Raw genomic sequence first — 16,900 nt, 5'->3', positions numbered from 1 at the left:
AATTAAACTCATATCAACCCACCACTGATTGAAATATGTTCCAAACCTACTCATGAACTCTCCCAACCTGTTTACATACATAACCAACTATTTTATTCCCCTTCGAGCACAGTGCTGATGGTAAAGTACCGTTGCACTCCAATCCTCATCTTGTTGGGGGTCAAAATTAAAACGATACCCCAATTCTTTACATTAAGGCCCATAGACAGATCCACATCGGCCTCTGGCTTTTAAAATCAAGTGATACGGGTCAAGACCAGACTCGAATTGACTGGGATAATCTACTAGAGTTGAACAAATACTACTGCAACACTAAGGGTGGGGGGTAAAACAAAATAAAACCTTTCAGAGACAGTGGGGGTTCTCAGTCGGCTGTGGGAGGCAGAAAGACAGGGGAGATAGTGTGAAAGCCTTGTAAGGGACACATGATTGCAAATGGACACGTTTGAGGTATGGACAACAGACACGGACACACACCGAGCACTTTACTGCAACCTCTCCAATTTATGATGAAACATGTCAGTGAAGTTATCATCAAAATAGAACTTTCCAGATAAAGAAAACATGCTTAAAAAACCTCCCAAATCCCCCCCCCCCCCCCCCAAAAACCAATAGGAGCCGCCCCCTCAAATGTTGCGAATATTTACACAAATAAGATAGACCTGGAGGAAAAAAATAAAGTGTGCTTTATCACCATTATTTCAGGATGAGAAATATTTCTGATTTAAATTACACAGTTTAAAATATTAGCCAATAAAAAAAAGGGGAGCCAAACAAGGAAGCAAAATGAAGCCGGAATAAAATACTAACAAGCCCCAAAATCTGGTGCCAGCATGTCAGTGTAAATGTGTATGTCTCAAGATTTACATGTATTTGCGTGTCACTCGAGTGTGCGGGTGTGTGTGTGTGTGTGTGTAAATAAGCACAATTGCATTTTGGGGAAGTAACAGAAGATGAAGAAAAGGAGAACAAAATACAATAAAAAAAAAAGAAAAAGAAAAAAAAGAAAGAAAAAAACACCAAAAGAAAAGACGACTGGTATGGCGTGCGCTGCCTAGCAGAGGACCGGCGCGAGCGCCCTCCTACACCGTGTCCCGAACAGGCTCTGCCCCTTCCGACACCATGTCCTGAACAGGCTCTGCCCCTCAGTCCTCCAGGACGATTGGCTCGCTGGTGCTGGAGGGCAGGATGGGTGTGGCCAGGGGTCGGGGAGGCAGCTTGATCCGGACAGGCAGGTGCGGCTTCCTGGCAGCCCGGCGCATCTCAGACTGGGTCAGGTGTTTCCTCAGAGCTCTGTGGGGGCGGACAAGGAACAAAAACGCAGGTTTAAACCTTCAGCTTCTAACAGAATGTGTACCCTTCGAACAAAGACTAGAAAGTGCCATTGGTGCGGAAGGCCAATGAGGTACTTCGTGCCTGCGGTGAGGCGAACCCACCTGGTGTCTTTGGTGGCCACAAACACCACAGGGTTGGGGGCATCTCCCTGGTTCACCTTCTGACGCTTGATCACAGACTGAGAGGTGGTCCGCATTCCCGACGTGAACGGCCTCCCATTGGTGGAGAAGGGCAGCCCCGCTGCCTGTAACCAATGACAGAGAGAGAGAGGGGAAGAGCAGTGAGGAGGGGTGGATGTTTGGAGATGGAGCATCTCGGCTCGTGCTTTGGTGACGCGGCTTTGTTCTTGGGACACAGTGCAGGAGAGACAGATGGTCAGCTAAGCTCACACTGAGAACAGGAAAACGGAATTGCATGTGCCAAGCATGTCCGTTCCAGTAGCCAAGAGAAGGACTAAAGACCACAGAAGGACTAGAACACCAGTCTGTTTTTTGTCATGTCCGCCACCTGAAGCCAAAACATGCTGAACTGGGGGGGAGCAATATAGAAAGTCAGAGATATCCATTATGATAGGGAAATACTGTAAGTTTGGGGATCTGGAGATCATTGTGTGTGTGTGTGAACCAAGTATGTACACGCCGAGGGGGCGTGTGTTCAGGGGTGGGCTCTACTCACGCTATCAAAGGGCCTCTTTCCCAGCAGCCCAGAGCCCCCGCGAGGCTGATTGGCCTGGTTACGGTTGATAGGTGTCGGGGCCCCTCTGGGAGCCTTCAGCTTCAGGGGGGCCTGCACGGCTGGGGAGACAAGCATCACACATCAGGACAACTGACAAGCGGAGGACGTCGGGACTAAAGACTGGTGACGCGCGTGAAGATGTCGTCCTCGTCGTCCGTGACGGCGCTTACCCAGATCCTTCACTATGGTGGCCAGGGACGGTCGAGGGATGGACCTGTTCTTTATAGGGGCCTTGGTGGCTTTAGGAAGCCTGATCATACCTGCGGAGGAGGAGAAGAGATTTACCCTCGTCGCGACACTCGTCTGATCTAGAGAGCGAGTGAGAGCAGGAGACGGAGGGTGGGGGGGTGGTGTGTGTGTGTGTGTCCGGCTCCAACTCACACTCGGCCTTGACGGCGTTGGCGTTGATGGAGGCGTAGGGGCGCCGTGCGGCCCGGCGCGGCTGCAGGATGTCCGTGCAGACGCGGCGGGCGATGCGCGTCAGCTTGGTGGTCTGCAGGATGAAGGTCTGCCGGTTCTTGGCCAGGAGCTTGGCGCGCCCCTCGCTCCGGGTGAACGGGGACAGCCCCTGCACTTCCTGGCGGGTCATGTGACCGCGGGGGGTGGACTCCTGGACAGGAAGTGAGAGGATTTCGTTTTGGGACGTAGGGGAGAGCCATGTTGGGTGTGTGTATGTGAGTGCGTGCGCGCGTGTGTGTGTGTGGAGGACGTACGGAGCCAGATCTGGCCGCTCCCTCTAGCTGTGTGGGGGTCTTCAGGCCCCCGTACTTCTTCCAGTAGATCCAGCAGGAGGCGCACAGCCTGCACTGCATGTTGGGAGGGCCCCAGGCGTACCACTGGGCAGACTGGGCGGCTGTGAAGCCACAAGGGGGAGACACGTTAGCCGAGAATGACTAAATAGTAACGAGCTCATGTCATAGCTCCTGTGCGTCACACTGGCATAAATATCTGTGTGTAGAGAGAGAGAGGTAGAGGTAAAGAGAGAGAGGTAGAGAGAGAGAGGTAGAGAGAGAGAGAGGTAGAGAGAGAGAGAGGTAGAGAGAGAGATAGAGGTAGAGAGAGAGAGAAAGGAAGACGGACGGACTCTGACTCACTATGGCAGCTCTCGCAGCTGAGTCCTTTCTGGAAGCCTGCCGCCCCGTTCATGCCAGGCTTGCTGCCTGGGGCCATGATCTGGTTGGGGTTGGGCTTGGTGCTGGGGGGGGGGGGGGGGGGGGGGGGAGGGAGGGAGGGAGGGAACAGGTTCAGTATTTTTGACCTTGAGGCTGACGGTTCATTTAGACACGTGGTGGTGAGGACGGAATGACCCTGTTCCTTATCCCTCCAACACTACTGGGTTCTTGTCATTTAATGTGAATCTCATCATGCCTCTGATGTATTAATATTAGGCATATGGCTGTCAACATACTTATCCCCGTCTCATTCAATGCTCATCCAACCAGCTCTAGAAGACATTATCTCTCACTTTATTGCTCTGCCATTTTAGTCTCCTGGGAGGTTTTCCTAGTCACTGTTCAGGGGTTTATGTCCCTGGTTTAACATCTATGGGCTGGTGTTAAGCTCTGGGTGACATTGCATGATACAATGGCGCTGAGCTGGGAACTTGGCCCGGCCTGTTACTCACTATGTTGGGATGTAGACCTGCTTGAGCTTGCTGTCCGCTTCCGCCGCCTTCAGACGTTTCTGAGAACAAACATGGAAACAAAGGAATGAAAGTACCAGTATGGTTAATGTTAGTAAATTTACATTTTGCTCAGGTTACATTATGGAACATTCAGGTTGCTCGTAATGTGAGATGTGCGTGTGTGTGTGTCTGTGTGCGTGTGAGAGAGAGAGTGCGTGGGTGTGTGTGTTTACCTGCTGGATGTAGCGGTCAGTGGTCTTCCACATGTAGTAGAACTGAACCACGCTGGCTAGAGACTTCCAGGGCAACTGGGGACAAAAGAGGGGAAATAATCCATTGTCTGTGTGAAGAGGTCTGCACCGTCGGCTCAAAATCAAGCCCACCAAATGAACCCGATGATGGAAAGGAGTACAGGAAGAACCAGCTCCCACAAAGGGAATGTGGTTCGGGGTGAATTGAAATCCTGTGTTGCTCGTGTGTGTGTGTGTGTGTGTGTTTTATACGTGCAGCAGACTCACGAAGTCCTGGCGGATGTCGTTGAAGTCTTTGCCGTACTTCTCCAGCGCCTCTTCGAACAGCATGGCCTCGGAGGCGCTCCACTCCTCCATCTCGTCCCGGCAGAGCACCGGCCCCCCCTGGGGCACCAGTGTGGACATGGCCTTGGCCAGGTCGTAGCCGTTCTTCTGCAGAGTGTCCATGGCATGGAACTGCCGAGGGGAAGAGAATGGAGAATATAGAGACGGACAGAGGGAGAGAGAGAGAGAGAAAGACAGAACAAGGGGAGTGAGAGAGGGGCTTTAGCAGTTATTGTTGTGTCATGCTTCGCTGCGTGCATGTTCAGTGTGTGTGTGTGTGTGTCTCACCAGTGTGATGTCTCTGGAGGCGGCTGCAGCGCTCATATGCAGGCTGGGCTGGCGGATGGAGCTGCTGCAGTCTAGGGCTCGGGCAAACGTCCCTACGGCCCTGCAAGACACAACACCACCATCAGCACCTTCATCATCATCACCACCATCATCATCACCACCATCATCACCACCATCATCATCACCACCACCATCACCACCACCATCACCACCACCATCATCACCACCACCCTTCCCTTTATTCAACTTGAATCTGTACACCACAAAAAACAATCCTACTGAGAAGAAATTCTTTTTTCCCCAGCCTCAAGGGGAAAAAAGAGAACGATTCCAATTGGGATTGAATCCATCTGAGAGGTTCCGTCAAGTGGCCACTAGATGGCCCTCTAGCTTGACTCGACCAACAAAGGAGGGACCCACTGCATACATTAGCTCCATTCCCTCCAAAAGACTTGTGGAGAAAACCCAGCAGCGGGAGCCCTGGTCAGATCGTCTTCCAACACCACACCTGGTGTGCCGAGCCACCATCACTAAAGGAAATCATGAGCTGATTGTTCAATACAAAAACCTCCCTCGGGGTGGAGGGGCCGGGGGGGGGGGGGGAGGAGGGGCCGGGGGGGGGGGAGGGAGTTCACACCAGCCTAGTGGACATCTGCCCCACGCGCATCGCTCGCCACCTCTGACAATCCCCGGCATCGCCATGGCAACAGGGGCCAGGGTGGTAAGGTAACCAGGGTAACAGGGGTGGGCGTTCGCGAAAATGACTTGGGAGGGGGGGGGGGGGAGGGGCCTCACCGTGCCACCACCAGGAACTGGTCGATCTGGGGGTCTTTGAGCTGGTTGTCAGGGTCCCACACTTTGGTCTCCAGCTTCTCCTGCACGCGGCTGTCTGCTTCACCTGGTCAGGAGGAGCAGCGGTTACAGGGGTGTGTGTGTGACGGTGTGTGTGGTGGTGTCGGAGAAAGGAAGGAGGAGAAGAGAGAGAGAAAGAGAGAGAGAGACAGAGAGGGGAAGAAGGCCAACCAGACACCAATGAACTTCTTAATGTTCCTCCACCAGCAGCCTGGAGTGTGTACTGTGTCTGCCAGGTCTCTATTCAGGCACATCATTCAATCATGTGATACATGGCTTTGTAACAGAGACTGAGTCAGTACTTCAGTGGCAGTCCTTTAGGTGTGTGTGTGTGTGTGTGTGTAACAGTGTAAAAGCAGACAGGCTGGCCACCTTGTCTAATCCTAACCCCTCTTCAGACCCCCACCTTCAGCCAGCTTGTCTGGGATCTCAGCCTGGTACTTGGATCCCACCCGGATCTCCCCCTGGTCAGCCAGCAGGGTCTTCTGGACGGGGTCGAACACCAGCGAGTAGAAGAAACAGTCCTGGAGACACACACACAGTAAACTGTGTTATAACAAAGCTGAATGCAAAAACAAAATTACACGTTTTAAGTTATATGAGGGTGTTTAGGTCTACTAAGTGTATAGTTCTACTAAAGTATGTAACATTGCTGACCTCCTTCTCCAGGTACCCAGCCAGGACATCTGTTTCGTTCAGGAGTGTGACGTTGCATTTTCCTCTGAGGGGGAGAACCGATAAAGAGACACCAAGAAAGAGAGAGAGAATATGAGAATGAAAGACAAGAGGTCAGTATGAGGGCCATTGAGAGGTCAACCAGGTTCCCATCTGGCACAAGCTATCCCCAGCTATAATAATGCGACTAAACAAAAACATGTCGGTGGCAATCCTGTTAAAAAAACATTTTCCCATCATACCTCATTATCGAGAAGGGAGGGAGTTCGATGTCATAGCTGACCTCTAACGTGCAAATCTTTATCACACAAGTGGTGTAATAGTCTTCCAGGGTTCGATTCCTAGGCGATTTAACTTAAGGTTGCCTGTGCACGGCTGACTTGACGCCATGTTGCTGGTGAGGGCTGGCAGGTTAAACTGCCGCGTTAGTGACGGCTGCTGCGGCTCTGTCTCTCACCGTATGTGTGTCGCGGGGAGGGACTCAAACTGCCGAGAGAGGAAGAGCTCTCTGTGCTTCAGCTGGTGTTTCTGTTGTTCAGACACGGCAGGCTGCTTGGACTCCTCCTCAAAGTCTCCTGTCACACACACACACACACACACGCGCGTCATTTATTCGCCACGATGCCTGAATCAGGTACGGTTGACATCACATCATAAATGCAAACGTTTGATACCGACTCATTTATGAACTGCATTTCCTGTCATGTTTCATTTATTTATTTATACATAAAATGTGATACTTAACTACAAACTGTGGCCCATTATGTGACCACACCGTACAGAAAAAAAACATAAAAGTAATCTACTCGTCTCTATGGGAGAGACCCCCTTTAAATCGGACTTCACAGTCATTAAAACGATTCACGGAATAATCTACAGCCTGGCAGGGTGGAAATAAGGAACACTTAGATACAATGCTGCCTCCACCACATGGGCACCCTCCATACATCTGCCCTGTGTCGCATGTTTCGACTGCTAGATTGCGCCTTCTTAATTTTAGGCGGATGAGTAATTTGTGAGGTGGTGGAGAGGACAGGGCGGGGGGAGGGGGGAACGGGGCAGGACTCTATCGCTCCATCTCTGTGGACTCCGCCCCTGCACTCAGCCACAGGAAACCCTGTCAGCGAGAGAAGGGGGCGGGACCTCAGGCCACGCCCCCCTGCTGTTAACCCCTCCTGCCACCCCTACCACCCCCTCCCTCCTCCCCTCCCTCCCCTTGTCCGGCTAGTCCCTGCCAGACAAAGTAGGAAACCCTGTGCACCAAACCTGAGGCGCCCATCCCCCCCATCTAGCACCCCCCTCTCCCACCCACACACACACGCTTGAGAAAAAGAAAGCACACACACACACACACACACAGACATACAGAAAGACATATATACATACATTGCTCTCTCCCTCCCTCTGCACACGCACGCACACGCACGCACGCAGAGACTTCCCCGACAAAGACACAAGGCCAGTCAAAGTTAACCCCTTGCGTGCCGCGATCCTGTGGGACACATCAAGGGCCTTTTGTTCTGTGCAGCATGCTAGCCTGGGCCCAGGGATAAGGAGGGGGAGGAGGAGGAGGGGGGAGCAGGCGGGGGGTCTGGAGGGGGAGGAGGAAGAGGTGGTACAGTTGGAGAAGGAGAAAGGGAGAGAGAGGGGGAATCTCAGGTCTTGTATAACAGGACAGTGCCTCAGGAGGAGAGGAGGACGACGTGGACGAGCATCTCACTCACTTCCTGTGTGTGTGAGAGAGTGTGTGTGTTTGGAGGGAGAGGGGGACAGGAGTGGACCAGACAAGATGGCCTCTGACTTGGTCCCAAAAGTAGGACCTCAACGTTTTTAGATTTCTGACCCTCTATATTTCTCTGTCTCTCTCTCTCTCTCTCTAAACCCCCTTCACAACAAAGTGTCAGGCCTGTTCGTTTGAAATCTCTGAGGATGGATACAGCGCATGTTGTCCCTGTTCACACCCTGTACCTGTTCACTATAGGGTCATCAAATCAGAAGCGTTAGGACCCTAAGATAACCTTTTTTTCCACCCCCGTTTGTTTGTTGCGACATATTTTTTGTAACACATTTTTTAAAGAGGCAAATGCAAAATCAGAGGATGATAACTGTTAACCGAGCAGTACATCTCTGAACATGATGTCCCATGAAGCACGCTCGACATCTCGCATCGACACGTGTGGTGTTGCACGTTTCGATGCCCGGGCTCACTGACAGCCCACCCGTGTTTTACGCAGGGTTTCTTTAAGGGACAACCCTCCTTCTCTCTCTCCCCTTCTCCTCTTGGTTGTGCTGGTCTGAGCCAGTTGGAGAGGTGTGTGTGTGTGTGTGTTCCCCTGCAGGCCCCCAGAGAAGCTCGGAGACCTGAGCACGGTCGTGTGCTGCTGTGTCTGCGCCTTCACACACGGCCCTGACAGAAGCACTTGAGCAGGAGCGAACCCTGCGCTACGGTCGCAAACCTACAGAGCGCTCCACAGAAACGCAACGCTCTCTGGCCTGGGGGAGCGAGGCCCGGAAGGTTCCGTCTCCTTACCCTGCAGTCATACGCCTGCCCGTTCATGAGTCACCATAAGGGTCGCAAAATCCCCTCACAGATGCGAGCGACTTAATTTACGCCCAAGATTCCACCCCCACGAACGGCATCTTGGGTTAACCTAAAATAGATATAAATGTACTCGAGGTCACCGCGAAGCAGGCATTTTTTTTGTTTTGTTTTTTTACAGCGTAGGCATTTTTTTTGTTTGTTGATCAAGGCCTTACTTCAAATGAGGAGTCAAATGTGGCATCCCAGACGCTAGCGATTCTGCATCCATTTTGAGGTGTGAGTATCAGAGTGTGTCTTTGTCTGGAGCGCTGCAGCCCGGAGCAGAGAGGGGGGGGGGGGAGGAGGGGGAGGGTGGCAGGCAGGGGGTAATGAATGAATGAATCCAATCGGGGGCTCTCTAGTTCTTATTTCCCTCCCTCTTTCTCCCCCCTTGTCTGCATGCATGTCATTAGCAGCACATCGCTAGCTAAGCTACTTCCACACCTCGCGTCACCGCCCCCCCCCCCCCCCCCCCCCCCCCTCCTCCCGTGTCGTCTCTTCCTCCTAAAACGTGTCACTTGGGGGGTGAGGGGGGCTTTAACTCCTACCCACAGAAGACGACCGCCCTCGACCACGTTCGCACAGCCCGGTTCCCCCAGACATTTACATTTAGTCATTTAACAGACGCTCTTATCCAGAGCGACTTACAGTAAGTACAGGGACATTCCCCCGAGGCAAGTAGGGTGAAGTGCCTTGCCCAAGGACACAACGTCATTTGGCACAGCCGGGAATCGAACTGGCAACCTTCTGATTACTAGCCCGATTCCCTAACCGCTCAGCCACTTGACTCCCTCCCAGACGGCAGAGTTATAGCGCTGTGGTTTCCGCGGGCCGACGGTCCACACAGGGCCCGCGCGCCTAGCATCCCCTCCCTGCTCTGACTGGGATCGTAAACCTGTTCTACGCCGAGGACAAAGCCTGTGCTCCACGAGCCGCTAATAAAGCTGTGACCTCTCCACACGCATTCCATACTCTGACCTGCAATAGACTGTTGACTAAGCGCCTTCGCAGTGGAGTCATTACACTTAACCCCAGAGAACAAAGAGTCTAGATAGATGTCTAGATACACCGCCTGATCCAGGTAGCAGGGTCAGGGGAGCAGGCTGGTGCAGATGAGACTACAGATGGTGGCCAGGTGAGCGGTGCTGGAACAGAGGCAGTTGGGGAGTGTGTGTGGCGTGGAAGCCATGGAGGACGCCGGCAAAAAGTACTTACGTGCGTTGCTGTCGGCCAGGGTGTTGAGGTTGCCTGAGATGTCCCGCCTCCTGAACAGACACACCACTTTGGCTTCTACGTTCCCATTGGCAGTCTGAGAGAGAACGTGACAACGAGGGTGACTGACAGTTGTAGGCACCAAACCAGGTGACCGTCTGACAGTTTCCTAATCAACTCAAGAGGCTGTTGAAGACATTCGTGGATTTGCCATCTAATGAACGGATAACGTGGCCTATCTGGTGAACATGCAGTAGATGTACTTGGATGTGGAATATGCTAGAACTTAAACTGGGGGCTGAGAGGAAGATGTTGGGCGTGAGAAGAACCTTCTTTACCATTGGGTTTACCATGATCTAAAGAGAGAGAAAGCAGAAATCACACACCAAGGCCTGTCTCTGGGCTCCTAATCTGTGTGCCCCACCCACCCCACCCCCCACACAAACACACACACACACACAGCACAACCAAACACACAGACAGACTAAAATCCATCCCTCTTGTACGGCCATTAGCACTCGGGAAAAAAATGGAGTCCTCTCCTGGCTTGCCACAAACCCCTTCAATTTAAGAGTGTTACATAAATGAGCTTAATCCTGTGACTGGGAAACGAGCCTGTGTCCCACCCCGCCACGCTGGAGTTACGCAAGTGGCTCCTACAACTGCATCTCGTCACTAGTAGCAGGGCTAACTCGGTGCCTGGGGAAGACCAGGCAAGGAACAGGGCTCTACGTGAGTGAGATTGGGGAGGGGTGTGTGTGTGGGAGGGTGACGGTGTGTGGGAGAGAGGGAGAGAGAGAGATGGAAACCAGACCAGGTGTGGGTTAAACCATATCTAGCAGGTCAGGTGATGAATGTCCAACAGGCTGGAGGTGTCAGCATGTTTGTAGCAATCCCTGTGACATCACAGGTTAGCACGATGTAAAAGGGCAGGCCGTACTAACCTTGTTCAGCTCCTCTATTCTGCGGATCAGGTACGGGTTGCTGGAGGAATTCTCAAAGTATACGTAATCTGAAAGAGAGGGGGAGAGGCGGAATATGAATCGTGCAGTCAGCCCTGTGCGTTTGTCTCGGAAGCGGAGCTGACCTCCCGCGTGTGCGGGCGAGGGCGCATGTTCAGAGGCAAACCCCAGGTCCAGCGCGGGCGTGGAGTTCGGACTCGCAGCCGACATACGCAAACACACGGCGGTCACGTGACGCTGTGGTTGACGGCCGCACTCATCCATTACGGCGCAGGCTTGTCACAACTTTGGATTTCCATCAATCCCCCCCCAAAAACATAGCCCTCAACTAGAGGCTTCAGCTTTCAACAGCATGCCCCGTTTACGGCTAGCACTTAACCTCGGACAAAATGGCCAGTGTGTGTTCAAAAGAAGTCGCTACACAGACTGAAATCACCACACGACAACCATTTAGGCCCTTTGAAATGACCGAAGGACAACCCGTCAATATCTTAGCGAAGTACCACATTCCATCGGCCAGTTCAACAGGCCTCAGTGGTTTGAGGTGGCGGTGGGGGGGGGTGTATGTAACGGATGTTTACGTGCGCGTCAGCAGGAATGTGGTCAGCGAGGTGACTGGAAAATGAACGGAGCTGAATATACCGCCTGCTACAGGCCACTGAGAGCCAGAAGCGTCGTCTAGACAACACGGACACGTGCGAGACAGCAGTGACAGATCAGGCAGTCAGACCAAACACAGCCTCGAGTCACGCCACAGCACCTTGGGTATGGTTTCCCATGATCCAGCACACCGGCCTTCCTATGGACATCAGCTTTAGCTTGTAGTCCCCCTTAGGTGCATCACCACATCTATAGCGGAGGTAGCATGTGGGACAGGGGACAGATTTGTTTGCTCCAGTTAGCTCAGGGACAGCTAGAGGACTGTGGGTTGACCCCAGCCCCGTGGATATGACAGGCAGCCCACCCCTCTGCCTGCCCCTGGTTACGTAACATTACGGGGGGGGGGGGGGGGGGGAGAGAAACGCCAGAACCCTCATCCTGTTAGACACGTCTCTGGATAGGGAGAGACGGGGTGAAAATCAGCGAAGTCACGCCCCCCCACCCCACCCCCTCCGTCTCTCCAGGACCCTCTGTGTTCCCGCCCCCGCGGTGCCCCCGCGGTGCCCCGTGGGACTCATTAGGACACGGTGGTTCCTGGCTGGGGCTGCGTCGGAGGTGCAGGCTGGCGAGGAGGCTGGGGGGGGGGGGGGGGGGGGGGGGGGTCAACGGTCGGGGGTGGGGAGGACAGGCCTTTTGAAGGGAACGATCACAGGCTCCACTAACCTTCTGAGAACAAACACTCAGACACCCCTCGTTTGTCACATTACTCCAGACCCTGGCGTGCAAATGGTCCGTTTTGAACGTTTTGTTTTTTTAGACCAATTGTTCAATAAACGATTGGAAGTCTTGAAAGGGGGGAAAGTAGGGCATGAGGCAGTGGTGGTTAATAATATGCTTGTTGACAACATGCAGCTGGAGTAGCGCAGTGTGCTAGCTAGGTGCTAGAGGGTGGACAAGGCTATGTTAAGTATAGTCAGGGGCCATTTTGACAACAGCCCTAACAACACCAAAAAGACTGCAACCACTAATAGCTCAGACTGTTAAGACTCTGACAGGAACTTTTGAAATGATGGCAAGCATCGCACAGACAGGGGTTATCAGCTCTGTTCATACAGCATTCCTGCCCAGGGATGAGTAGACACAATAAAAATTTTACTTCGAACTGGTGTCACAGGGCCTTTACTCTCAGAGGAAAATTATTATCTGACATGTATGATGACTTGTCAATACCCCATGGAGGGCTTAGAAATGAGCCTTTAGAACCAAGAGAGACAATCTGAATGAATGATTGCCATTTTATCGTTACTTTCGACAGCAGCAAATACCACAAAATTCAGGATGAAAAGCAGGCAATCACCCAAATAGAACATCACGTGAAATTGCAATTAGTATTTTCTTTTTGTTTGTTTTCAGTGCCACAACCTCAAGGGACGCATCCATGCTAGGCTTGGAGCTAAAGTCACATTAAACGTCAACCAAAATCACCATCATCATCAAGTGGGTCTCAATCATATACCATAAACCCAAACGTCTCATTTAAAACCGATATCCGGAAATACAAATGGCACTGATTCCATCCACAAGACCAATATCAGAGCCATAAATCAGCCTGGCATCCATTACCCTGTTGTCAATAAGCTCCTCTGGCTATGAATTAGAGCCAGGCCTAGACAAAACCACAGTACTGTTAATGGAGGCAAACCCGAGTTATGACGTTTGTGTTTTTTGGGAAGGTAAACTTACAGGTTAGCAGTTTCTATCAAAGCTAGCCTGCATTTTCTAAAGATGGGGCCACAAAGATGTGAGGGTCCGCAGAAGGCTGCCTGCTTTTGTGGTAAACCACAGCCTAGCCCGTCTGCCCTCAGTCGACACTTTAGTCCACATTTGCCATTACTTCGAAATCACATCCAAGCACATTTCTAGTGCAAGCTAATGCAGTGTGGCCCTCAAACTGTCACAGATAAACAGCAGGTCTACAGTGACTGAGCAGAACGATTCTGCCGGGATTGAGTGAAGTCACATGAGGTAGTCTTGTCGAGGACTCTTGAGCCAAAACAAGAGAGTGCTGTACAGTCACTACAGAGACACAGTGTTTCAGTCCCCTGCGCACAACACTACATAGCATACATGTTACTTTGACCCAACACAGTAACATCAACATCCAATTTACCATGAAGTTTATTATAATACCCAGCGACACGCAACATCTGCCCAACCGATTCAACCCTTGCAGTGCCCAAAAATGATATCCGTGGTCCATGGTAGTTCTGTGATCATCTTTAAATGGGTTGGAAAGCAATGCATGTATTTATTTGTTTGCTTTTGCAAAACAACCAAACCATTTTCCCCATGGCTGATATCATCTCGTGTGCCAACATTAAAGCTCCACCGAGGGAGCGGCGGTGCATGAGGTAACAGGTCCTTAGTGGCGTGAGCTGCTCGGATGCTGTGGGTGCTGCTTCGGGACCGGCCCTAACGGCCACGCGCCACACCACCCGTAGCACCGGGCTACGGCCACGGACATCAGGTCACAGTGACCAAGAGGGAGAAGTGTGAAAATAGTAGTAAGGTATAATAAAAAATTAAAAAAAGGTTGAAACGTGCTTGTGTCCAAACTACACCATGTCAAGCTTTCATAAAGATTCCACCACCCAAAATGCCTATCAAGACTGGAAAGGTGTAGTAGTGTATTAGTAAATATCAACAAGGCCTAAACACAGCACAAGCAACAAATGTTAAATGTCACAGTCTGCACTTACTGAAATGTTGGAACTGCATTCAAGTAATGACCCAAGACCAAGTTATCTTTGAATTAGTTAAGAAATGCATGACTCCTAATCTAGTGTTCCAGCACTTGTTTACATTGATCCCCAAGACACAGGCAACATCTTTTACAAAGCGCTGTTTAATCACTGTGACCCACATCCAGCAGCTCTTGTGGGACCTTACACAACAATATAACAAGAATGTGGCATGAGACATAAATACCTCCGAATTTAGACAAAAATTCAGACGTGTAGAGAAAATTAAGTACCAAACTTGGCTTCATGTCACGAATAACATAAAGTACGTTTATTAACGTTACCATGGATGCAACAAAAATACTCCACAAACCTGGGATGTGGACTGAGGATCATATACCGCCGGGCCATCTTGAAAACGCACGTTTGCCGGCTTTTTAACATACCCATGATGATGACAGTAGCAAGCTAGCTAGCTAGCTAGAATACTGTCTAATAAAAGCTAAACTTGCACACTACGTATACCCAATTCCAAAGCAAACAAATGCATGAGGCTGCCAAACAGCAACAACATTGCAAAACATTAACTAAAGCCTACAATCGTATAGGATAGCGCTGCGCTACTGTGCGCGATGCAGTCTAGCAAGCCGCTACCATCGTTCCGGATTCAACATTCAATCCTCTGCTCTGGACTAGTTTAGCTAGCTAGCACTACTACATAGCATTAGCAAGCAAGCTTGGTCAAGTCCGTTAGCGTGGATCTAGAAAGTTAGCAAGCCATTCATATAGGCTAGCCTGCTTACTTATTTGACTTAATCAATAGTGCATCTAGAAACTAACTACATTACATAGGGAAGTTAGCGATCAAGTGCTACATAGTTAGCTCACTAGCTAATAGATTAGCCAACGTTAGCTAGGCTACCTAGCAGCCGTGTTGCATTTGCCAGCTCGCGGCTAAATTGCTAGCCTAAACTAGCTAGCCAACGTTAGCACGTCGCGGAAATGCTTTGCTAGTAGTTAGCTAGCAAACATAAACCAACCATCATATAGCGTTAGCTAGTTAGCTAGGTTGCTAACAATCACGTTGAAGAGGTGTGAATATGTGTGTAAAATAAGACTTACCTCCGACTCGGTACATGTTGGCCGCCATTCTCTCGTAACCCGCAACAAACACAGTTCCAGGGATTCCCCCCTCTTGCGTGAAAAATGTCGATCTGAAGCTATTTTATACCTGCATTTATCGTGGACCTCCCCCGCCGTGAAACAAAGCCGGGACCCGGCACGGCAGCCAAGCTCTGGCGGGTAAAAGTTTAAAGTTTCCGTTACAATGTTTTGGGGGTACCAAAAATATAGTCTTTGTTTCAGTCCGTTAACGACCTCCCTGTGCCTCTTCCTCACTCACTCACGCATTCACACTTGCAGGCATGCACACACAGCCCTTGATAGCTAGCCTGTCTCTTACTCCACTCTTCCTCCCATCCTCCGCTCCCAGCTTCATCCTCCTCTTCTTCACCTCCGCTCAGTTCACACACTCAAACACACACACACACTGCCCCCCCTCGTTTGCAAACGTCATCTTCGGAAAAAACAATCCGAATACTCCGGCATATTTACTACACGCACGCACACCTGATACTAACACACACTTACCAATAGAACATAATGATTTGTTATGACCACACTTTCAAAGACACACAATTAACTTAAAATACTAGGGCCGACAGAAGGCATGTCCCATGCTTTAGTAATAGCAGAGCACAAGGCAGAAATGCCTCAATGGGTTTCCTTCTCGTATTTGCCTTCATTTGCAAAAGTCACAAATAGATGATAGATAAAGAATATTTATTTCCTTTTCATGCCCCTAATGGCATGAAGGCTGATGCTGACCATGTCACAAAAATGGAAATGTTCAGAATGACCTTGTGTTAGTCTACACTGTGTACATGACAATAAATCTCTTTGACTTTGGAAGTACAAATGCATTTACGATGAGAAGCCTATAAAACAACGTCTAAAAACTACTTCATACCACCTTGTGAAGCTATTCTGAAAATGCATATCAAACGAGTAAAAATTTTAAGTGTAAGGCAGTATTCTCACATTGCATTCAAAATATAATTCTATTTTCTATTAGGCCTGGCCTACTTGACATTCACATTCAATTTCTAAAACCGTTTACTTGTGGGTATTGCCGGGCAGAAAATCCTTGATAGATAAACTACATTATGACTGACAAAAGTAGCCTAAATATAACTTCAGTAATAATACTGAGTAATATCCATGCAATGCAGTGTGTGCTAAAGACAATTATTATTAACATAGCCTAATTGTTGTATTATCCTGCAGGCTCAAAAACTGACGTGCAGAATGATATAACTGACGCCAGCAGTTATTTGCACAATACTGCCCTCTTGTGGTAAATGTGACATCATACAGTTTTAAGAAATCATAATACGGCAATGGTGAGAAACGTTTATAATTCAGTATTGATACACACACAAAAAGCGACGACATTGACACGACCCATGCAGAAGTATCCACCGATGAAATGATTCTTCTGCATTTTCCCATCCTGTTATTGATGTGGCTGATCACTGCAGCCAGGAGCAGTGATCAGCCACATCAAGGCGACTAAGTCCAAGTGATCAACTCACACCTTGCCAGGGACATGGGCAAGAGAGCAATCTGTTCTGCATGTTTATTTTGGGGTTATTTGCGGA

The 16,900-nt window shown here is 50.3% G+C and overlaps 1 protein-coding gene across 2 annotated transcripts; it reads right to left on the bottom strand.

Annotated features, from left to right (window-relative positions):
• Positions 1-586: 586 nt before the first annotated feature.
• On the bottom strand, positions 587-15,647 carry mta2 (metastasis associated 1 family, member 2). 2 transcript variants are annotated; one of them, XM_067261427.1, is made up of 19 exons: positions 15,303-15,647; positions 10,822-10,889; positions 10,216-10,233; positions 9,881-9,974; positions 6,542-6,659; positions 6,067-6,130; positions 5,816-5,933; positions 5,353-5,455; positions 4,558-4,657; positions 4,213-4,401; positions 3,928-4,002; positions 3,695-3,753; positions 3,165-3,265; positions 2,784-2,923; positions 2,452-2,680; positions 2,241-2,330; positions 2,011-2,129; positions 1,437-1,579; positions 587-1,293 (listed from the first exon to the last, which is right to left on the bottom strand). In XM_067261427.1, exons 1-19 carry the CDS (start codon positions 15,328-15,330, stop codon positions 1,146-1,148), a joined length of 2,004 nt encoding a protein of 667 aa, XP_067117528.1. In that variant the 5' UTR covers positions 15,331-15,647; the 3' UTR covers positions 587-1,145. The 2 variants fall into 2 exon arrangements, with proteins under 2 accessions (XP_067117528.1, XP_067117529.1); XM_067261428.1 differs by lacking the exon at positions 10,216-10,233.
• Positions 15,648-16,900: the final 1,253 nt, after the last annotated feature.

This window comes from Osmerus mordax, chromosome 23 (assembly GCF_038355195.1).
Source record: "Osmerus mordax isolate fOsmMor3 chromosome 23, fOsmMor3.pri, whole genome shotgun sequence".
Lineage (NCBI taxonomy): Eukaryota > Metazoa > Chordata > Actinopteri > Osmeriformes > Osmeridae > Osmerus > Osmerus mordax.
This window is presented reverse-complemented; position numbering and strand designations above follow the sequence as displayed.

What these genes read in the sequence shown, in the direction of transcription:
- mta2 (XM_067261427.1), bottom strand. Translation starts at nt 15,330, where the DNA reads ATGGCGGCCAACATGTACCGAGTCGGAG. An exon ending in CAACATGTACCGAGTCGGAG is followed by an intron (nt 10,890 to 15,302) that starts GTAAGTCTTATT and finishes CCTCTCTTTCAG; the next exon opens with ATTACGTATACTTTGAGAAT. An exon ending in CTGGGTACCTGGAGAAGGAG is followed by an intron (nt 5,934 to 6,066) that starts GTCAGCAATGTT and finishes GTGTGTCTCCAG; the next exon opens with GACTGTTTCTTCTACTCGCT.